The 22,988-nt window shown below is 46.9% G+C and overlaps 1 protein-coding gene across 3 annotated transcripts; it reads left to right on the top strand.

Annotated features, from left to right (window-relative positions):
- The first annotated feature begins 3,366 nt into the window (after nt 1-3,366).
- L3MBTL2 (L3MBTL histone methyl-lysine binding protein 2) lies at nt 3,367-22,751 on the top strand. Of its 3 annotated transcripts, none has more exons than XM_030263692.4 (17): nt 3,367-3,469; nt 4,881-5,148; nt 5,363-5,496; nt 6,202-6,325; nt 7,264-7,343; nt 8,626-8,743; nt 9,071-9,205; nt 9,870-9,958; nt 11,443-11,674; nt 12,373-12,452; nt 13,013-13,117; nt 14,899-15,046; nt 15,872-15,954; nt 18,932-19,166; nt 19,922-19,987; nt 20,911-21,033; nt 21,847-22,751. In XM_030263692.4, the coding sequence occupies exons 1-17, from the start codon at nt 3,449-3,451 to the stop codon at nt 21,954-21,956; spliced, it is 2,151 nt and encodes a 716-aa protein (XP_030119552.4). In that variant the 5' UTR covers nt 3,367-3,448; the 3' UTR covers nt 21,957-22,751. The 3 variants fall into 3 exon arrangements, with proteins under 3 accessions (XP_030119552.4, XP_072779473.1, XP_072779474.1); XM_072923372.1 differs by having other exon boundaries at nt 6,202-6,316; nt 21,847-22,089; XM_072923373.1 differs by lacking the exon at nt 19,922-19,987.
- Nucleotides 22,752-22,988: the final 237 nt, after the last annotated feature.

Here is a 22,988-nt window from a genome sequence, read left to right as displayed (position 1 = left end):
GTTGGCACAGCTCAGACTGTGGTTTTTCCCCAGGTGTGCTGGCTGGTGGCAGGCTCTAGTGTATCTTGGGAGCACAGAGTTATATGGGAGGCAACCACAAGCACCTTGCAGTGGGTATTTTTGCTTCTCCTCATGTCCCCGCAGTCCCCAGGGCAATAGCAGGAACTGAAATGTCATTACCAGAAGAAAGCTCTTTGCCAACCCTGATCCTCTGGCTGAGAGTGCAGAGCTTCTGCTGCCCGGAAAGGCAAGAAGTCTTTCATTTTGTTTCCTCTTCACTTCTGCTTTTCATTGTCTGTGCTGTCCCACACCAGTGTGGCGCTGAAATGAGCTCCCAGTACAATGTCACCCCATGTCTTCCTTGAAAAGCTTGTAGAGGGATCGAGAGACAGCACAGCTCAGCTCTCAAAAGCCAGATTTCTTGGGGGTCTGGGATGGGATAAGCGCTTCAAACTGAGATTTATCTCCTAGGCAGTTAACTCTTCCCTCTCCTTGTCAGGATAGCCTTGGAACTGGCTGTAGTTGCTTTTTGGGGTTTTGGTTTGGTTTGAGGTTTTTTGTTTCCTTTTTTTGTTTGTTTGAGTTTTTTTAATTTGGACAAGAATTATTTACTGTTTCATTAGTATTCGTATGTAGAGTTGTGTTGACATGTATTGACAGATTTAATGTGATAGTAAAATAGCAAGGAAGGACAGGCTAACTTAATATTTGTGCCCTTAACTGGGTTGCCTGTTGGGTCTGGGGTTGGATTATTTGGTCACTATAAAAACTGTTCAATTACTATGTCAATCCTATAGTGTAACCTTGTGACGTGTGGCTGCAAATGCAGAACATTACTGTAGCATTTTGATCTGATGAGGGCGGCCCACGAGAGAGATCTAGAAAACAGCAACTGCTCAAATCTCCCACCTGCAAGTAGGCTGTTGTCATACATAGTGCAGGACATGCCTCTCCATTTCACAGTTACCTTAGTAAAATTAGTCTGCCAGAGGTTAAGCAGAATATGTTTTCTTATATTATTCCTTCTGTTTGCTTGTTGGTTTTCCCAGCTCACTACCCTATTTTCCTTTTTCAAAGACAGTATGAATGTATAGCCAAAGCTTACGTGTCTATGAATACTTTTTCTTCAAAATGGTTCCCTTCCCAGTGCTCATGACAAAAACTAAACCCTTCAAAGTATTTTGGTTTTTCACAGTGTCAGCTAGGAGGAGCCTACACACAAGAATTTGGAAGGCCTGTAGCGGAATGGCTGCCACTTAGTGCTGGAAGTGAAAAAAGGCCCCTGGAGCACCAGGATTCTCATGAGCTCTTTGCAATAACAGAGTAGAAAACTGAAAAAGGAGGCTGTGGAGAAGCAGCAGATGAATTTACGAAGACTGGGGACCTGGAACATGAGCTGTGCATCCCAGAGCATGGGTGAGAGGACAGTCTCAGTAGACAAGCACAAAGAGCCAGTGAGACAAGGCTCCTGAAAGAAGTTGTGGTAATGAGGGGCAGAGCATATGCTGAAGTACAAAAGCTGCACACCTTGGACCTGAGCGCCTGAGGAAGCAGCCTGGCCCCCTGTCCATTGCAGCCAGGGCTCCTTCTGTCATTGCACCTGACAGCAGCCCTTTGATACTGATCTTTCTAAAATTTTTATTGCAGATTATGTTAAAACACAGACCAAGCCCAGAACAGCAGTAGGGAAGGAGATGGGAAAAGTGAAGTCTAATCTAAGAGTTGGGTTTTAGTTACCTGATATTGTCAGTGCTGTTCTCTCTCTAAAGAAAGGAGTTAGTTTTGATTATTGTTACATAACAGAGTTTTTATTATTGAAAATAATATAAGTATTCCTCAATCATATTGAACTTGATTCACATTAAAATGAATTTATTTAAATACTATTATTTATTCGAAAGGCTTGTTTAGAACTGCAATGAAAAATGAACAGCTGTGGTGTGGGGACTGCTTTTTTAAGCCTGTTCTGTGTGAACACAGGACTCATTTCTACTGAAGCCATCAAGAAGCCTTGAGCCAGCCTGAGTGTGACCTAAGGGTGTGACCTGCTTGTTCCACTCTGGGAAGGGAGCAGGTGATGCACACCAGTTATAGCTCACAATGTGTTTGTTCCATGAAAGATTATTGCATTAGAAAGACTTAATGAGCCTTTAATTTTGTACTGTGTCTTTTCTGGAAACAGCTTTGCTGCCTGCCATGCCATGCAATGTCTAGCAGTATTTACAAGGGAATAATTGTAATGATGATTTATTTCATTATTAACTATACTATTTTACAGCAATTTTCTATTTTTAACATTGGTGGAGGACTGCTTGGAAAACCTGAATGTGGAGGATCCCTGATGCTATGGAAATTTGCTGATCAAGTTGCAGAGTGGCTTTGGCAGCTCCCTGACATTTCCCTCTGTAAATTAGGCTGTGACCACTACCCCAGATTCTCAGTGTGTTTCATATGAATAGTGACACCCCTTTGTGTTTATATCTACAGGCTGTAGCCTCATGTTAGAGCCTTTGGATTGTCTGGGAGAGCCTTTGGAATGAACCTTTTTCATGCTGCTTTACTCCCACCTGCAGCTGCGACTGTACATACAGTCATACAATGTATGAAGTTATGCTTAATATATTATTTGTTCAGGCACTCACTACAAAGCCCATACACACTAGGAATACACACTAGGAATGTTCAGTACAGCCCTTTTTTTTTCTCCTACGTCAACACAGTGACAATGATAACAAAATAAAAGGGTGGAAAATAGAAACTGCCTCCAGGGGCTTACCTTTAAATAAGCTTCTTGCCAGGCTGATAGAGCTGGGGTTGTTCAGCCTGGAGAAGAAAAGGCTCTGGAGAGACCTCACTGCAGCCTTACAGTACCTGGAGGGGGATTATAAAAAGGAGGAAGATGGACTTTTTATACGAGCAGGTAGTGACAGAACAAGGACTAGTGGCTTTAAACTGAAGGAGGGCAGGTTGAGATTAGATACAGGAAGAAATTCTTTACTGTGAGGGTGGTGAGGCACTGGCACAGGCTGCACAGAGAAATTATGGATGTCCCATCCCTGAGAGTGTTCAAGGCCAGGTTGGATTGAGCTCTGGGCAACGTGTTCTAGTGAAAAATGACTGCCCTCCGCAGGGGGTTCGAATTGGATGATCTTTAGGGTACCGTCCAGTCCAAGCCATTCTGGGACTGAGCGGGCTAATCCCGAACCACAAGGCAGAATGGAGCCGGGGAGACGGCAGCAGAGCCCAGCCTGTTCCTGGGCGGGACGGCCGCGAGGCCCCATAGCTGCGGGAAAAGAACTACAGCTCCCGTCAGGAGCCACGGGCAGAGCGGCGGGAACAAAGTCCCCGCTGATTTGCTGTGCTTTCCGCTGCTCTCGCCAATCAGACGCACAGCTCGCGGGGCACGCTCTCCAGGCGCGTGAGGCGGGCTGGCGGCGTCCCGGGGGCCATGGAGCGGGACCGGCGGGAGGTGAGCGGGACACGGCGGCGGCTCCTCTGGGGCCCCGGCTGGGTTGCTCCTGGGGACGGCGGCGGGTCCTTCTGATCCCGACGCGATGGGCCCCCGCGTCCCCCTCAGCTTGCCGAGGAGGCTCCGGGTGATGCTGCCTTTGCTTGGCAGCCCTGGGGGCTTGTAACAATATCCGCAAGTTTCGCTCGCCTGTTGTGGAAGAGTAACGATGCAATGGTGCTCACGTCCTACGAGCTGGTGTAAAATGCACCCACACAGGGACTAGAAGGCGATGAAAATATTTCTTTTTTTAGAGTTCAGGCCTTTCAGACATCAGGAATGCTATCTGAGGGCCTGGATCTGCAGGACAGCAACTCTTTGTTCAGGGAGTAACCTGGGAACCTTGGATCTGTTTTGTGTGAAAGCCAGGGAGGATGCGGGTAGACAGCAGTGAGTGAAGTCTGATCTTCCTGTCCACGTGTCTATAATGACAGCTAGAGCCAGGGGTCAGAGGGAATTTAGCACTGGAAGGTGATAGGCTTTCTGCTGATCTTTTGTTGTTGCCCACTTGGAGGAACAATGGTATCCTCCTGCAGCTGTTTGAATCTGCCTTTCTCTTCCATCACTTCTTGTGCTTATGCTGAGTTTTTGCTGCTCCTTCATGAGTTGCTAACAGATTTTCCTAGTTTCCTTTATGCTTATTTGGAGCCTGGTTCAAGATTCTTCTAGTCTGAAACACTGTTTTTCTGTGCTCTTTGTTCAGTCTTTGCCTTGCAGCTCTCCTGCTGTAACAGCAACTACAAAGAGCCAGTGAAGATGTTTAGCTGTGGAGGCATCTGGATTTAGACAAAAACCTATAGCAAACGTTCTGCTATCCTGCTGGTGTAGTTTCTGAACCGAGGTCAGCTGTGGACTGTGTAGTTTTCAGAGGACATGAACTGTCTCCAGGACTGAGTTGGTCCTGCTGACTTCCAGGCTGTGCTGGTCTTGTGAGCTGTGGTGGCAGGAACGTGCAGCCTGTGCTCCATTGTGGAAGTCTGTGCTGGCTTTACTGTGATGGTCTCTGCGCTGCTATGCTGTGCAACTACATTGAGAGGAACATTGCTGGGAAGGACACAGCCTCATCTGTCCTTCATCAGCAAGGCAGCGCTTTGCCCTGTATTTTCTATGTTCCTCAAGATTCTTTTTATCTAGCAACAGCCCTGTGGCACTTTTCTCTTGGGAAGCAGAATGCAGCATGTTGAATACCAGTAAAGGGATCTGTTTGGGGGAAGGCAGTTCAGAGTCCCGCATTTGTGGTTGTTATGTGGATTCCTTGCCTGCCTTGAGGCCACTCGCTGGCCCAAGAAGGCCTCCTCCAGCAGCAAAGGCAGGTTTGTCGTGCAGTGGGGTGTAAAATGTTGATTTTAAAGCAAATTGGCTCTTTTTCTAGATGGTGTCTGCCTTCTGCCACAAAACTTCATCTTTGGAGCGGGTGGAGGAGGAAGGTGATGATGAGGAGGTGGATGATGAATTGGACATTTTTGGGGGCTATGACAGCCTCACGTGCTACAACAGCAGCATGGGCAGTGATAGCAGCTCCTGTCTGGAGGAGTCTAGCGATGATGAGGTGGCAGACCGGGAAGCTGGAGAGCTTTCAACATCTCCGATGCACCAGCCATCCACAGGCCGGCTCACAGAAGAAAATGGCTCCGAGCCAGGTACTGCCTGTGCTGCCTGAAGCATGTTCAGGGGCAGTAAAAGGTGTGTGGCTGCACCTTGGGGATGCTTTGGGAGCAGCTTTGGATTCAGACTGCATTTATTGGGCTATGTGGGGGATCTGCGCTGTATAATCATGGTTAGCTGGTCTCAGCTCTGTCATTGTGGTGCATTGACTCTGCCAAATCCTCACGTTTTTGGCCTTCCTTCTTGCAGCTGTGTGCGAAATGTGTGGGATTGTGGGCACCAGGGAGGCTTTCTTCTCCAAGACTAAACGTTTCTGCAGCGTCTCCTGCTCCAGAAGCTACTCCTCAAATTCCAAAAAGGCCAGCATCCTGGCCAGACTGCAGGTGCGTTAAAACTTTTCCAGCTGGCTCTCTGGCTCCATCATGGTCACAGGCTTATGTCATGCTGGGGAACTTCAACCACTCCTATACCTACAGAAAGTAGCATGGCAGGCTGTAGGTAATCCATGAGACTCCCGGAATGTATGTGGGATAATTTCTTAAGCCAGGGAATAGACAGCTGTAGCAGAGAGAATGCAACAGTAGAGTTGATGGTCACCAAGGTAAGTGAAGTAATTGGAGATGTCAAGACTGGAGGCAGTGACTCTAGCTGCAGTGGTCGTGCATTGGTGGAATTTCCAATCTTGAGGAATATAGGTCAGCTAAGGAGTAAAGTCATGCTTCTGAACTTTAGGAAGGCACATTTCCAGCTCTTCAGAGAGAGTCTATAATTCGGTGAGATTTACTGGGGATGGAGCAGGATCTGCCTTTATGTAGGGTTGCTCTTTAATTGAATATCAGACTGACAGTCCCAGTGGCTTGTTCTTCCTTCCTGAAGTCCCCAGAGAAGGCATGACAACTTAAAGATGGTGTTCCCTAAGAGCTGAGAAAGGACACACATGTATTTTACCTGCTGTTTCTTGTTCCTAGGAGTTTTAATAAATACTGTAGTAGACTGAAAATTGTCCCAGGGAAGAGATGTATGCCCAGTTCCAGAGAGTGGCTTAGTCTCCTGTGCCATTAATGTTTCTAATCATCCTTCTTTTATAGGGGAAACCACCAACAAAGAAAGCTAAAGTTCTGCACAAGGCATCCTGGTCAGCTAAGATCGGGGCCTTCCTCCATTCACAGGGCACGGGACAGTTGGCAGATGGAACACTGACAGGTCAGGATGGTGAGTGTAAATGAGGTGTGAGGAGGTGCAGCTGCTGAAGTGAAAGAATGGGGAGACTTTGAGGGATATAAACTCTGAAGTCCTCCTCTTCCTCTCTGGTACACTTTTTTGTACGATGTGTGTGGATTGCTCTGACACAAGCTGGCAGAACACGGGGCATGTCTTTTTTCCTCTTCCTGCCCATCCACTATTGTAGCCTCATCCTCACTCCTCGTATGACTTAACCTGGAGTGTTAGCTCTATGGTCCTGGTTCCATGAGGTACTGACTTCTGCTGGCAAAGGTGACTTAAAGGTGTCCTGTTTCTCCCAGCCATTTGCTGCCCCACTCCTCATAGTTGCCCCGAGTCACTCACTGATCACTTTGAGCAAAAACCAGTCACTGCAGCTGAAGGAGTAGCAACTTACTGTGTTAGGGAAAAGGGGAGTGCTGGGGCATGGCAGCAGCAGGGAGTGATCCCTGAGCAGTCTGCTGCTGGAGCAGAGCTGCAGCCTGCAACCAGGAGTGACTGTGGGATTAATCTCTCAATTTAGTATCTGATTTTCCCAGCAACCTCTGGGGAAACAAGTGGTGCTGATAGGACCCTGCAGTGTTGCTGCTGAGACGAAAAATGTGAAGTGGTTTAACCCTGAAAGAATGCACTCTCCTTGGAGTGCTTTAGCCCTGGGCTGGACTTGACCACTTTTATTGCACTTTCTGCTCCTCCAAAAGCAAGTGACAGTAAATATTCATGAATAATATATTTTGCCTCATGTGGTGGTTAGTGACCTTGCACTCACATAGGGTCTAGTTTCCCACCAGAGAAAATGCAGTGGAATGCATAATCCCTGTGTGTTGTGTCCTAGTGCCTGAAGGCTGCAGGCTGTAGTCCAGAGGTAACTGATCTCTGTAGCTGTTCTGTCATCTTATCTGATTTTCTTTTCTCTTGTCTGCTTGTAGCACTCGTCCTGGGCTTTGACTGGGGAAAGTACCTGCAGGAGCATGGCTACAAGGCAGCTCCTGTCAGTTGCTTCAAACACGTGAGTTCTACTTCGCTGTGTATGCCAGGGCACGCAGGGCATGTCATATGCATGGGGCCCCCCTGTGCTCCTGTGACAGGTGGTGATTAGAGGCCCAGCAGGGCGTTATTGAGATCAGGTGATGCAAGAAAAGAAGTTGGGGTTTGTTGCAGCTGAGAATGGGAGTCTCACAAAGGGTCCAGGAGTTTTGGGGGAAGGAAGCAGAGGGGGACGTGGTAGAAACCCTGGTGCTAGTGATGCATGTGATTTTTAGGTTTTTATGTTTTTCATGTATTTGTAGCTTTGTAGATTGCTAAAGCATGGCTGTAGCTTCTAGTATTTTTCCTGGTTTTCTTCCCTATGTAGGTACAATAAGCTAATCTTATAAACACATCCAGAAATATTGTAGTCTTATTCCAAGAACACAACCAACTACAAGGACATTCTGTTTTCCAACCAGAATCTGAACCAGACATAGCAAAAATGGGGCAAAAGAAACCTCTGAACTGCTTCCAGTGGGTCAGAACCCCAGGAATTATTACCTAACCAACTAACATTTTAACTTGTCAGTAAATGCTAAGTACACTAATTGACTAATCTTATAAAAACTGTAGAATTACAATACCACATGTAATTTTTGCCATATTGTGTATCTGAAAGCTTTCAAGTAAAGTTTTGCTTTTATATTGACTCTAACATTGTTGGGAAGATCTGTTATATTTTCCAGGCACCAGTAGTAATGGCTCAGTGCTAACTGGAAACAGAATTAGTTCTGACTGGGGATGATAGTGGGAAGCTAATTTTGTATGGCTGAGTACAGCCCAGGATGATGTGCAGAGAGGAATTCAGTTTATGTGAGCCTGACAGTAGCTGTACCTCCAACATGTCCAATTTTTATAAGACTTGTTATATTCCTTTTGAATTGTAGTCTGATAATACTGAAAACATTTCCTTTTTCTTGAGGATAGGTCAGGCACACATGTTAGGTATCCTCATTGTTAGGTTTGCCATAGAGGAATGGCAGTAGATACTTTGGAATAATAGGACATCTGGCAGTGAAACAGTTAAGTATTGCTATATGGTATACTGCCTTTTGGGATCCTCAGTGAACATCCCAGTGAGATGTTTGGGACAGTTTAACTGTATTTCAAGATGTTGGCAAATCTAGGAGGGGTAAGGCATGCAAGCCTGTGTCTAAGGTGAAAGTGTAGCTGCCTAAGACATGTCTCTGAAAGCTAGAAGGGCCTAAACCCTGCTCTGATCTCCACATCCCTCTCCCAACACGGCTGCCTCAATCTTTCAGGTGCCGCTCTTTGATCAGTGGGATGATGTGGTGAAAGGTATGAAAGTGGAAGTGCTGAACAGTGATGCTGTGCTTCCGAGTCGTGTGTACTGGATTGCATCTGTCATCCAGATTGTAGGTAAGTCTCCAAAGTAATCTTTGACAGCTGGGTACAGCTAAGCTCTGAGGGAAACTTTAGAGAGCTGAGGGTAGCTGGTCAAGCAAAAGAGCAGCTCTTTGGAGCGCTACAACTGCTGAGAGATTTTGCAACAGGAAATACCATGGTGCAGGAGTCAGGGGAAACCAGCACTGTTCTTCTTCTGGTTGCTTGTAATTTTGCAGGAATAGTTGCTTGAGATGCTCCAGGAACCTGTGCAGAGAGCTGAAGGCCATGCTATGGGTACTAAGCCTGTGGTGCCGAATTCTTGGCCTCTAATGCCTTTGTTTGTCTGCTCTGTCCTGGCAGGATACAGGGCCCTTCTGCGATATGAGGGCTTTGAGAATGATGCTGGTCATGACTTCTGGTGTAATTTGGGCACAGTGGATATTCACCCCATTGGCTGGTGTGCCATCAACAGCAAAATCCTGGTACCACCACAAAGTGAGTTTGGGGCAAAAGGGCTCAGCATATACCTGGGCATGGAGAAGGTTTGGATTATGCCTAGCACAGAGGAACAGGTGTTCCCACTGCATGTAGGACTACAGCTCCATTTGTGCTTAGTTACAAGCAGCAGTTTGAGTTTGGGAAGCTTGAGACTGCTTGGATTGCTCCCTCTGCATCTCCCTATTATTGACCTGAGGATGCTGCATGCAGAGCTGATGTCAGACCTGTGGGAGCTAATGCAGGTGGCTTTTCCTCCTTCTAATCCACATGGTGGCTAGACTTAAAATTTGAGGGAACGTTTTGGTCCTAAATCCTACATCTCTGGTAAGTGCAGTGACTCCAGTTCCTGCACAGCTAGCAGTTCAGAGAGGCATGCCACTTTAGTGGAATTCTGGCAAGCTGAGATTTGCTTGGTATGGCTCAAGTGTTTTGCTCTACCACTTCCTCATCTAGATCAGTGGAGTTGAGTGTCTGCTTGGCCCAGTTCATTCTGTCATGGTGATCCCTTCAGCCAGATGTGGGGGCAAGCTGGCAAAACAGAGTACAGAATCTGAGTGTGAAGAAGGCCTTTTAGTGCTTATGGGCTGTCAGAGAGATGAAAGGTGTGGTGCTGTAATTATTTTGGTCATAAAGATGGACTTTTTTTCCTGCTCAAATGTAGCTATCCATGCCAAGTACACTGACTGGAGAAGTTACCTCATGAAAAAACTGGTGGGAGCTAGGACCATCCCAGTGGATTTCCACATAAAGGTAACCATGGGAAGCTGTCATTTTGCATGGGGGAAATGAAGCTGAAGTCAAGACATGTGCTCAGTATGTCTCTTCTGGTTCTGATCTGTGCAACTTTTGTGTGCTTTGAAACCTGGGCAGGGGCAGTCAGTGCTTCCACATGCTCCTAATAAACCTGTCATGATGCTGTGGGTAATAGAAGCACAGCCTCTGTGCCCTCTCTGTACAACAGTTTCTGCTTTGGGTCATAGGCAGGCTTTAAAAGCTGTTGTCATGTAGTCTGCTGGGAAATACTGGGGATGAGGTTTGGCATTTTGCTGAAGGGCGAGGCTAGTGCAGCTCCAGCCTGGCATTTCCCTGCCCTGTTTCAGTGCCAGGAAATAGCTCTGAGGGTCAAAAAGCTTTGCCTTCAGTGTTGGTAGCAAAGCAGCCTGCAAAGAGTGAGAAGGGCACAGGCTTCCTTTAAGTACCATGGCCTTGGCATCGCTATAGCTCTCATGATTGTTTTTGTGTAGCCTGCACTGAGATTACACCTTGTTAGCAGGAAGAGGATCTCCTGTGGCTAGGAGCTCTGGAAATGGCAGATAAGGAAGACAGTCCTAGAGACAGCAGACAGGAAGGCAGGTGATAGGTTTTTTTGTGTGCAAGGTAAGTGGTGACACTGAGCTGGAGATCTAGATGTAGTTAGTGCTTCCGATCTTACTTCTCAGAAAGTTTAGAAGGTGGTTGTAGCTGCTTGTTCCTGGGCCTCAGCTTGTAGCTGAAAGGGAAATGGTGGAAGGAAACACACATTGCTTTTCTTTCTCCCCTTAGCATCTCCACTCCCACCTAATAAACAGGAAGTAGAAGGGGAAGGGACCTTAGCTTAAAAGTTGGATTCAAATGTAGGCTGGTTTGGGTATCTATTTTGTGTTTCCTAGTTGCTGCTTAGCATCTTGGGATCACAGTTCGAAAATGTCAGGGGTTCTATAAACACCACTGGGCATTTGTGGATGAGTAGGACAAGGCTGCATGAGCAAACTAAAGGTCTCAGAAAAAGTCAGAAAGCAGCCAGTGACCCCACTGTGCCTTTGGGCCAGTCTGCAGAGTAACTGGCTTTGGATGTGGATTTGGGAGATAGATCATGTAGCTCAACCTCTGATCAGAATAAAAAGGTGAAAATAAGAACTTGACCTCTTTTGAAGTCAACTGAAAATCCTGTTGCACTTTGGGAACTAATTTGCAGCCTCAAAACCCTTGTGATCTCTTTCATGACTGAAAAGGCACACACAATTCCTTACTCAGTTCCCCATGAACAGAATCTCACTGAGAACATTCACACAGTGTGGTGGTGCCCAACCACACTGTCATGTCTGGAACTGCCAACTACCTGTCCCCCCAAAGAACCCACTCCTATGAATTACTTCCTAGTCAGCTTTGGGCAGTGCATGTCTGTGGGGAAAGCTGTTCTCTGAAGTGTTTGAAGAACTGTGGTTGATCTCACTTCCTCTGTTGGTTGTTGCCAGATGGCAGAGAGCATGAAGTACCCGTTCCGGCAGGGTATGCGGGTCGAGGTGGTGGATAAGAACCATGTGTCTCAGACACGTATGGCAGTGGTGGACACAGTGATTGGGGGCAGACTGAGACTCCTCTATGAGGATGGAGACAGTGATGATGACTTCTGGTGCCACATGTGGAGTCCCCTCATCCATCCTGTGGGCTGGTCACGAAGAGTTGGCCATGACATAAAGAAGACAGGTAAGGATCAGGCCACTGCAGCCATCTTCTCATTTGCTGGGAACTGCCTGCACCCTTCTGTTGACACCAGTCTTGACATGATGGGAGTGAGACAGTTGCCCCAAGACCTAACAGGTGAAGTCTGCTTAGTTTTATGTCTGCTGACTTTTTATCTGGATAAGATAAAAGCCCTGTGATCACAAGTCAGAATGGGGGACTGTAGGGTTTCCTACCTGAAGCAGGCAGGCTGTCCCCTTAGCGTGAGAATGCAGACTTTGCAATGTGACAGATGCTTACAGTCTTTTTGAGGAAATTCATGCTGGCTTCTGTAACACTGGATGCCATCAGGTTGTGTTTTTCTAGACCAAGAAGAATTGTTGCTTGGCTTACACTGGCAAAGTAAAAGACAAAGAAAAAAGCAAGACTTGAGCTCTGCTGATCCTTTTGGTTGTCTCTCCATTCCTTGCTGCCTCTCCCTGGTGACTTCAGCTGCACGTGTTATCAGTAGTACTCAGGAAGCTGAGCCATCTGTTTTTGAGCAAGCCCTTCATCACAGCCCATTTTATAAGTGTAGAGGGACTGACCTTTTTAGTAAATGGTCTGATATTGAGGGGGTTTATAGCAGCTAAGCTCTCACAGACTGGGTATTATTTTTCCTGTTTTTTTACTGCAGTTGCTGCAGATTTTTTACCTGTCTGTGTTTCTTCCATTCCTCACAGAAGAAAAACGTAACGACATGGCAAACCATCCCACCTTCCGGAAGATTTACTGTGATGCTGTGCCCTATCTGTTTAAGAAGGTAGGACAAGTCTGCCTTTCTGTGGGTGTCACAAAGAAGGAAGCAGTGATAGCACTTCCTTGCTTGGGCATACATGTGGCCATGTGCGTTGTTGAGGGTGGTCTTTCTTATACCTAAGGGCAGTAAGGTCTTTGGGGTGTCAAGGCTGTTGTTAAGAAGGAGCAGGTCAAACTAGAAAGCTGAAAGAATTAAAGGACAGTGACAGATTGAGGCACTCATTCAAAGGGCAAGCAAGGGAGCTTTGAGTTGGAGAGGGAAGAGGATTACATAGGAGAGACCAGATTGCTGGTAAGGATGGAGATGAGAAGGAGATTTGCTTTGTTGTGGAGCAGCAGTTGGGCTTGGCTCTCTGACTGACCAGAGCCATGGCGATAGGTTGCTGACACAAACATAGTGTTGGTTTGGCTGCCTCTTTGTATTTCTTGTAATACTTTTGCTTACCCCTCCCAAGCTGAGCCAAGTGAAGAAGTTCTAATCCTATTTGCACTTGCTGTGCTGGGTGTCAGTATGGGACTGTCCCATACTCCTGGCAGCACATGGTATACCAGAGTCTTCCTTAGGTACGAGCTGTCTATTCTGAAGGTGGATGGTTTGAGCGAGGTATGAAACTGGAAGCCATTGACCCCCTGAATCTGGGCAACATCTGTGTGGCCACTGTTTGCAAGGTAAGTTCAGTGAGCCTAAGGTGGTCTGCTATGTTTGCTTGGGATAAGGCAGCTTCTCCTCAGGTCTTTTCAAATTAATAAGACCAGGTAGGATTTTGCATGGGGGACAAGAGAGGGCTGTCAAGAGAAGTGGATGGTGTTGTGTGGAGGGAATTAGGGAACTGGGGGGTTGCATCAGAGGTCCGATGAACTGTTATCCATGTACTTAAACAGACAGCATGAAGATGAGCATGCTTGGTCTGCCAAGCTAGTGCCCAGTGTGTATGACTGGCAACCACCCTCTTTCTACCCTTGGGCATGCAGTGGGGAAGATTTGTTCTCCAGTTCTGAGAGTGCATAGAGAAAGGAAAAGAATGGGAAGAGTTGTGAAGTGACTTCCATGTGGGCAATGACATGAGGATAGACGTGTCACCTTCAGTCTCTCTTGATGAGGTGGTTGTGAGTGCTACTCTTGTGCTAGTGTTGAAAACTAAATTCCTTGCCCAGGTTTCCTCAGCAAAGTGTGTTGAACGTTGAAAATATAGCATTCATCTGGGCTTTTCCTGTTTCCTCAAGAAGCTGTTTGCCCTCACAGAACCCAAGCTAAGGACTTTGACACTTAGAGTTTGGCAGTGCGATGCTGCAAGAGCTGCTTGTGTCTGTAGAATATTCCCTTCAGCCATGGTTTGGAAATGGAAGAATTTGGGACAGGCATGCCTGTCACCTTTGGTAGGCACTAATCAGTGAGTGACAGGATGGGACAAGTCTTGTTGTATGAAGTAGCAAATCTGAGGGTGGAGCTCCTATCCTTTTAGCCAGCAACAAATTCATGATCTGGCTGGTGGAGATGGTTTCTGGGCTGCTAATGAGGTGTTAGCAGTTCCCGACTGCTCTGTTACTGGAGCCTGGGCTAGCTCTTAGAGCACTGGCATTACGCCAGGAGTGAGGAACTGCCTCAGTATGGGGATTTACCAGAGGCAGAACCTTTAGAGCCACTTGCTCTATGATGCCAGACACAAACCTCAACGGGAACCAGGAAGGGGAGAAAGAAGGAGGCTCTCAGTCTTGAGGATCCACAAGGAAGGGTTTATTCCAAGAAAAGGGATCAGAAACAAAGAGCCCAGGGCACTCCTGTGCAAGGAGTTTTGTACAGATACAAATTGGGGGGTGGATACAAACAGCTAACCAATAGGGAATCCTCAGGGGAGGAGTGAGGGAATTACATCAAGTGTCTATGGCTAATTGGAGTAGGAGGGTGGAGAGGATAGGTCACGTGGACCAATGGGGCTTCCAGGAGTTAGGGACTTCCAAAAGGGTGTTGCAGTCCAGAATTGGCCTGAGGTTACAGTAGCAGAGAAGATTCGGGAACAAAAGGGGCTGGGTTGCCATGACAGGCCGGGAAAGAGCTGGAACAAGGAGGGGAATGGCATGAGGGACAGCTTTGATGGCAGGTAAAACCCAGGGATAAACTAACTTGGGGAGAATATGGTACAACAGAATGAGCCACTTAACAAGGAATCAATAAAATAAATTCGAACCACAACACCTGACCATTTAAGGCTTTTCACATAGTCCTTTCACAAGGTTCTTAGTGTTGGTCCCAGTCCTGCAGAACTTGCTACTTTGGGGGTTAGCTGGTGTTGACTAACATACTAGGAGAAGCCTGGGTCATATAACATTAAATTTTACTATCTAGTGGAAATTGTGATTGATATGTGGGGACTTTTGAGAGAATTTTCTGCAAGGAGGAGAGGCTTTAGAGCAGGTAGAGCTCTACACTCATGCGTTCACTCCCATCTCAGGTTCTCTTGGATGGGTACCTCATGATCAGCATTGATGGAGCAACATCTGATGATGGCTCTGACTGGTTCTGCTATCATGCGTCCTCACACGCCATCTTCCCTGCCAACTTCTGTAAGAGGAACAACATTGAACTGACTCCACCAAAAAGTGAGATTTGGACTCTACCCTGTGGTACAAACCTGCATGCAGAATTTCAGGGGGGATGTGTTTCTGAGAGGGGTCAGGTTCAGATAAATCAAAACAAGGTCCCAATCAGCTTGTTTTTCAGGTAGACTGCTAGTTCAGAGAGCCAGGCTATTTGAGCTTTGCCCATATACCAAGTCTTGGTTAGCTCCTGGTAGATCAGTGGCAGAGATGTATGATCCCCAAACTGAATAGAATAAAAGCTTTTAAAGGACAGGGAGGGTGGGAAGGGAAAAGTAGAGCCATTGCTGCGGGACTCAGTGCTTAATTGTCCACAGTCATCTCTATTCTCTTTGAATAGATCTGACGTATTTCTTCAAAGTTGTAGGAGATAATCACCCTAGTAGTATTTTTGCTGCCTCATCTAGCCATACCCAAAAAGGATTGCTCTGAATTTCTGTGTTGCAGCATTTTTGTGCAGTGCTGTTCCATCTTCATTTGGTGTTCCTGCTGCTGGGAGAAAGAAAGATACGTCTAAGTGGTGTGTTTTGAACATACTACTTCCTACTTGCTCCTGGTCCTCCCCTTTCTCTGTGGTCTGGGTCTATGGCTGACCCAGATCTTCAGAGCTGCAACTTGCACTTTTCTGTATTTGCCTGCAGAGAGAGGTGCTGGAGTCCCATGGAATCCATGCACTAGGTTCATATCCAAGATCAGGCTGTACATGCTGGTTCATTGACCTGCTCTGCAACCAGTTACTATGCCTCCTTCATGCCTACTCTGCCTTTTGTGTTACCTGGTCTACTCAGTGACTGCCTGTTTACCTCTTAGTGTTTCTTCCTTCTGCAGGGCACGAAGCAAAGACATTCAGCTGGGAGCGTTACCTAGAAGAGACCAAATCAAGACCTGCTCCATCACGGCTCTTCAACACAGTGAGTGCTGCCAGGAAGAAACAATGTGTAGGGATGCTTGGAGTAAGCAAGGAGGTGTGCAATAACTCTGGCTGTCAACAGATCACTGAGATGGAAGTGACTTCTTGTCCAACACCCCTGCTACAACAGGGTAACCTGTAGCAGATTGCTCAGGACCATGTACAGATGGACGGAGACTCCACAACCATGTGGGCAACCTCATGTGTTGGCACTCATGACTCCATGTCTCCAGTTTGTACCTGTTGACTCTGGTCCAGGCACTGGGAGACACTGAGAGGAATCTGGCTCCATCTTTGCACCCTCATTTTAGGCATTTATATACATAAATAAGGTATCCCTGAGCCTTTTCTCCTCCAGGATGAACAGTCACAACTGTCAGCCTTTCCTCTTACAAAAGATGCTCCCGTTCCCTCATCATCTTCCTGGCCCTTTGCTGGATTCTCTCCACTATGTCTCCTTTGTACCAGGGAACAATTCAGGTATGGCCTTCTCAGTGCCAAGCAGAGGGGAAGGGTCATTTCCACTGATCTGCTGAAAACAGCTTACCATTAGCCTTCTTTGTCCCAAGGACACATCCCTGGCCCATGTTCATCTTCATGTCCACTGGGATTCCCAGGCCTTTTTCTGCCACACTGCTTTCTAGTCAGACTGCCCCTAGCTTCTGCTGGTGCCTGGGGTTCTTCCTCCACAGATAAGGGATTCCAGCTTGTCAAGGTGCCTCTGGAGGGCAGCAGAACCATCTAGTACATTCTGTCTCTCCTCCCACTTTTCTACCACAAGCAAGCTTGCTTGGTTTGACATGATACTGACATGTCATACGGATAATTAATTAAGATGTTCAAGAGGAGTGGATCCAACTAGACTTCATGCCACTAATAACCATCCTCTTGGCCCAGTCTTTCAGCCAGTTTTCAGTCTATCTTGCTGCATCCGCACCCAGCCTGTATTGTTCAGTCATCTTCTCTATGAAGTTCTTATGGCAGACAGTGTCAAAAGTCTTCCTGAAGTCAGGACAGACAATACACAGTATACACAATATATGCAGTCTCTAGTGGGCTGCAGTTTGCTTACAGACAGCACTTTAAGGAGAGCGCAAAGGCTCTCCAAGTTGGGGCATCAGTATCCTGTCTTTTGTGGGTCACCTGTGATTCTCTAGTGTTTCTGTGAGCTCCATGCTCCTGGTGGGCTCTGCATTGCTCATTGCCTGTGGATATGTGGTTGGCATGTTGGGTGGAGAGTGGGGAGCTGCTTTACATCAACAAAACTGCTGCAGTATGTGGGCCTATGGTGGTTATTCTGATTCCCATGGGGTATGTCAGGTAATTGTTTGACTATATGTTCCTGAACCGCTGCTCCCCCCATTAAAGGCTGGGCTGAAATTGACTGAGGAAACAGCTGGCCTTGGATCTGTTTTTGGATCTATGGGCTTGTTGTCTGCTTGCTTGTCATGGTTTGACACTGGCACAATGCCAGTGCCCTTATGAAAATGCAATTTTTTAATTGAATGCTGTGAAATGTGATTGAGAACAGAGCAAAGCAAGCTAAAGCTTAATAACAGGGGAAAAAAACTTTATTAAGCTACTACTATTATACTACTATAAAAGGAAAAAGAAGGAAAAAAACTACACAAAATTTAAAATAAAAACTTTTTAAAGCATTCTTCTTCCCACCACCCAACTCTAACAAACTACAGTGAGACACAACCTGGACCCCAATCAGGTTTCTACCCTCTAGACAATGATACTCAGTCTATTGAGGGAGAGAGGAACCCCTCCTTTGCTACAGACCCCACAAGAAACATAGCTGTTACATCCTGTGCTTCCATGTCACACATGGCACTGCCTGGACAAAAAAATTTGCTAATGATGACCCTCTCCTTTCTATGCACAGTGCTCTCACCACCAATGCATGGATGGACAGACTGCTTTTAAGATTTTTCTTTTCAAGGATGTCCTTCCAAGATGAGAAAAAACTAACAGTTCAGTTTTTCATTTTTGGGACCACAGTCCCCCCAATTTTCCTCTGGGGCTGAAAGTCTAAGAACAGAGATTTTCTTCTCTTCTTCTCTGAAAACAGGGGGCACTACCACAAACTTCCTTAACTTTTTTCTGTTTGCTCTACTTCTGTCTTTTTCCTACCTGAAGCATGGTCTCTTTAGGTCACCAACATCTTCCTAAAATTCAGTCTCTCTTAGAGGAGAAGATCAGTTCAGTCTGTGGCTATTAAGAAAAAGTCTAGCCAAAAGCCACTCCATCATCTCCCCCCAACCTTCTTTCTCTCGCAATCTCAAATCCCAGGCTATCTCTCTTTTCTTTGAATCAAGAAAGAGTAATATTTTACAAAGCGTTCATTTTTCAGGAAAAATTAAAAGTCACGACTCCCAAAGATGGCTCGCTGCCCAGATTCTCCAACTCCCACAGGTGGCTGGGCACCTTACAGACCCCCCCCCCCCACTCCTTCCCCGCGGTGAACTGTTGACAAAACTGCTGTTGTCTCTCTCTCTCTGTCTCTGTCTCTGTCTCTCTCTCTCTCTCTCTCTCAGAGAGAGAGACTCTAGGGTGGGAACAGAAACATCCCAGATTTCTCCACCCTTCCATCTGCAGGGGACCAGCCCAGTTCTAGTCCCTCCACCCTTAGGCCTGCCTCTGAATGCCACATGGCTTTTCCCCTCCCCCACCCAGCCACGGCTGGGCAGGGGAGAACCTGCACTGCACGCTGACCAGAACCAAAGAGAGCGAGTTCTCCTGAGAATTCTGTTTTTAACCCCTCTGTGTTCTCAGAAGCGTGTTTACTTTCAATTAATCAATATCCAAATTGACCATTCCGAAAAAAAGATTCTTTTTCCGTGTCAACTAACACCATTGCTTTAGGCTGGAGGCCAGCCTGTGTGAGAGTGGTATTGGCCAGGTACAGGTTTGGACTGAGTGAAATGGCCCTTGGCTTTTCTTTTTTCATTTTTTAATTTTTATGCACCCAGGACTGTCCCAACCATGGCTTCAAGGCAGGCATGAAGGTGGAGGCAGTGGACCTGATGGAACCCCGGCTCATCTGTGTGGCCACGGTGAAGCGTGTAGTCCAGCGTCTCCTTAGCATCCATTTTGATGGCTGGGACAATGAGTATGACCAGTGGGTGGACTGCGAGTCTCCAGACATTTATCCTGTGGGGTGGTGTGAGCTGACAGGCTACCAGCTTCAACCACCAGTGACTCCAGGTGAGTGTAGATTTTACTGTGGTTTCTAATGCTAGAGATAAAGATTTCCTTCCTCCTGCTCTGTGAGTGCCTCCTTTGAGTTTTGGGCCTTGTAGGAAGAAGGAAATGGCCTCCTTGATTTGCACCGACTACCATAAACCTTCCTCTGTTGCCACATTCTAGCAGCTGGCAGAGGGAGGAGTCTGATGGGGAGAAAACTGCCTGAGTTTTGAGATTGGCTCAGTGTCCCCACACCAAGAGAGAATTAATTGCTCCTGAGGAAGTTGCGTAGAGTTCCAGGTGGTCCTATCCCCACACATCTCCCTTTTATTAAGCATAGCTATAACCTTAGCCAGATAGCAGCAGGAGCTTGACCCATGCTCCCTTTTCTCATCAACTCTTTGGCTCTGTCTGTAAAAGGTAAGAGGATCCTCTCAAGAGTTCATTCTTTCCCTTGTCACTGGGAGGCCACTGCCTCACCTATGTGGATATTTTCCTTTTTGTCTCAAACTACAAATCTTGTTTCTTTACTGCCCCTACCAAGTCTATACTGGGCCTCTCTCCCCTGTGCTGCCCTAGCCTGATGCTCTGGGCCCTCACCTGGAAGCACAGACAGAAACTGCACTAGAGCCTTTCTTTCCCCTCAGCTGGTTGTCTTGGGAAGAGGGCTTTGGCTTGGGGGGATGGGTATATCTGTTTCTCTCTTATGTCACTTCATCCCAGTTACCTACTGGTTATGGGACTTGGCTTTCGTTTCCCTCTCGTCTCCATGACAGAGCCCACAACTCCAGCGAAGGCCAAGGAGGTGCCCAAGAAGAGGAAGAAACCCTATGGAAAGAAGAGTGAGTGATGTTTGATTAGTGCCCTCCCGCTCGCTCACAGGCTGGGCCCAGTTAGAGGAACCCTGTCCATGTCCCATCAGAGCAGGAGAGAGAGGCCTTGTCTTGCTGTGGATGCCCTCAGTCAGCTGTGGGTTTACCAACACAGCTTCACCCTTCTTACCTGCCCTATTTCCTAAAGTGCAGAGAGCTCTGTATGGGAAGGATCTGTTTTGCAGTCTGTTTTCTGTTGGCTAAGGTATATATGGCACTTGCTTCCAGGTGTGAGGTTGTGCTGCTGTCACTACTGTGTCCATGGTTGGAGGGAGATGTTTGCTGCAGCTGGATGGTAGCTGGAGAGCAACCTTGCTTTTTACTAGGGAAAGAAAGCCTTAAGATGGCTGAAGAGGCCGGTAGAAATACTTTTATTGTTTCATCTTATCATTGTTGCTGTCATTGTTGCAGTAGATGTGGCAAATCATGTAGACAGACAAGAAATTCCTTCCTGGGGGGTGGAGAGGAAAGGACATCTAAAGAATATAAAGATTTTCAACGTAAATAAAATGGCCAGCTAAAAACCAGAATAATTTTATGGTTACAGTGTCTGCGCCTTGCAGCAAATATGCTCATTGCCTAGGACTAGACTCAGACAGGTAAGCAAAGCTGACTCCACACTGATTCCAAGAGGACCTGCTCCCTGGAAGTTAAACAGATGCCTTGCCTTTAATGAAGGAGAACACGAAGGAGCATATTTTGAGATGATGACTATAGAATTTTTCTCCAGTAGGCCATTTCTGTTGCATAACCAGTTGGCAGCTAATGACCATGTAGCTTTCTGCTCAGTTGTGCTGGTCCCTGGCCTGTGGTTTCTCAGAGGAGCAGGGTTGCTGATTTTCCAGGGGAAAAGAAATACACTTTTGCTTATACTCTGTTATCTCTTTGTTAAGGAAAAAAGTTACCTGCCAAAGCCCGCAGTGTCAAGCAGACTGTCAAGAAGTCTTCTGCCATGAACTCAAAACGAGAAGCAAAAGCTGCCAGCCAGACTTTGCCAGAGCCAGCACCTGATGAGAGTAAGGGAATGAGTTATTCTGCCTTGCAGCTACATCCATACACGTTCTTGGCCAATAAGTGTTGGGCATCTCCAGGCAGGAAAAGGCAGCAGCATGTCAAAGGTCTTTCTGTACTTCTCCAGAGACATGCTGGAGAGTAGAAGAAAGCGTTTCCTTGCTTTCCCTGGAAAGGTTTACCTCCCAAGAAGGTTTGGTGGGACCAGTAATACTCAAAATCTCAATGCTACTAATGCCTGTTGAGGGCCTGTCTGTCCTGCTGAATGGTCTGGTTGTGTGAGGTCAGGGAGGAGAGACAAAGTTGATATGTCAGAGGTGGCTGTTACATCCCAATCCCCATAAGGGCTGTTGCAGCATGTGAACACAGCCTCATACTGTGGTCCCAGCAGAAGAGCAGCTGGGTCACTTGCCAGCCCTAGTAGGTAGGGGGAAGGAGGGTGGGTGAGGTGGCTTGTGCACATGGGGATTGGAGAGTCATGAAGGTCCCTCCTGTTCGTTTAAGTTCCCCTGTGTGAACTCAGGCAGATTGGAAATGGATGACATCCACTTTTTCTTCCTTAGGAGTTGTTCTTGGGAGCCAGCAGCTGAATGCTGCCTGGGTTTAGTCCCATTCTGATTGCTGCTGTGACCATGGATAGATTTGCAGTGGCATGAAAGGGCTGCGTGTGGTGAGGTACCCTCAGGAAGTGGGTTGGCTCTAGGGCCTGGGGCATTTTGAGTACCTGCATGGACAGAGCTGGTTTGGAGGTGCTGCAGGTAATACTAGTCAACATTTTATTTACTTATTTTCCCCTCTCTCTTTTTGTCTCTTGCTAGTCATTGCTGTACGGGTGAAAGAAGAAACCATTGACCCTTCAGATGCAGAATTTGGAGAGACAGAGCTTCCCGTTCCCATCAGCAGCATAAAGCAGGAGGACACAGACTGATCTGGAGCATTCTGCACCTTTCCTGTGGCCAGCAGCTTCACCCTGTGGCACTTTAGGGAAGGTCCTGGCAATGAGAAACAGAGGACCAAAAGGGCCTTCCTTTTTTAAAGCAGACTACCCTATGGAATCATAACTCTGCTCTCCTGGTGTGCAAAAAAACTTCTCCCAGACATGTAATATTAAGCCCTAGGAAACAGCAGAAAGACTGCAGGTGTGCTGCGGAGCATGACCATGGTGGCTGTTAGGCTGGTAGTTGTGCATAGCCTGATTTTAAAGGCGCCTTTTGGATCAGGAGCTTGAAACAGGGAAAGAGGCTGCTAGAGCACAAAAGGTTAGTTTGGGTTCTTAGCTTTGGCTGGAGGGGACAAGCTGCTGTCCAACATGATGGTTGCAGGACATATTAGGAGAGGAGCTGCTCCTGTAGGACTTGGGTGCTGTGCTCTTTGGTCTAAGTGCTGCGAACCCCAAGAAAATCAGAACAAGAAGAATGGAAAGAGGTAAAGAAACAAAAAGGGATTATGATGCCTGCTGAAGAAGTGAGACCTTTTTTCATAAAATCATAGAATGGTTTGGGTTGGAAGAGGCCCATAAAGATCTCAAGATCCTCATCTAGTTTCAATACCCCTGCTATGGGCAGGGACATCTTCCACTAGACCATGTTACCCAGAGCCCCATCCGACCTAGCCTTGAACACTTCCAGGGATGAAGAATCCACAACTTTCCTGGTCAGCCTGTGCTAGTGCGTCACCACCCTCACAGTAAAGATTTTTTTCCTAATACATTATCTAAAACTACTGTCTTTCAGTTTAAACCCATTCCTTCTTGTGCTGTCACTACATGCTCTTGTAAATGATCTTGTCTATATGGTCCCTTCAGGTATCAGAAGACTGCAGTTAGGTTACCTTGAAGCCTTCTCTTTTCTAGAATGAACAATCCCAACTATATCAACATTTCCTCATAGGAGAGGTGCTCCATCCCATTAATCATTTTGGTGGCCTCCTCTAGACTTGCTCCAACAGGTCTATCCTTTTT

This window comes from Taeniopygia guttata, chromosome 1A, assembly GCF_048771995.1.
Source record: "Taeniopygia guttata chromosome 1A, bTaeGut7.mat, whole genome shotgun sequence".
Classification (NCBI taxonomy): Eukaryota; Metazoa; Chordata; class Aves; order Passeriformes; family Estrildidae; genus Taeniopygia; species Taeniopygia guttata.
This window is presented reverse-complemented; position numbering and strand designations above follow the sequence as displayed.

Coding starts and splice junctions, on each gene's coding strand:
- L3MBTL2 (XM_030263692.4), top strand. CDS start 3,449: ATGGAGCGGGACCGGCGGGAG. Junction 13,118..14,898: donor GTGTGGCCACTGTTTGCAAG/GTAAGTTCAGTG, acceptor CTCCCATCTCAG/GTTCTCTTGGATGGGTACCT. Junction 19,167..19,921: donor TCAACCACCAGTGACTCCAG/GTGAGTGTAGAT, acceptor TCTCCATGACAG/AGCCCACAACTCCAGCGAAG.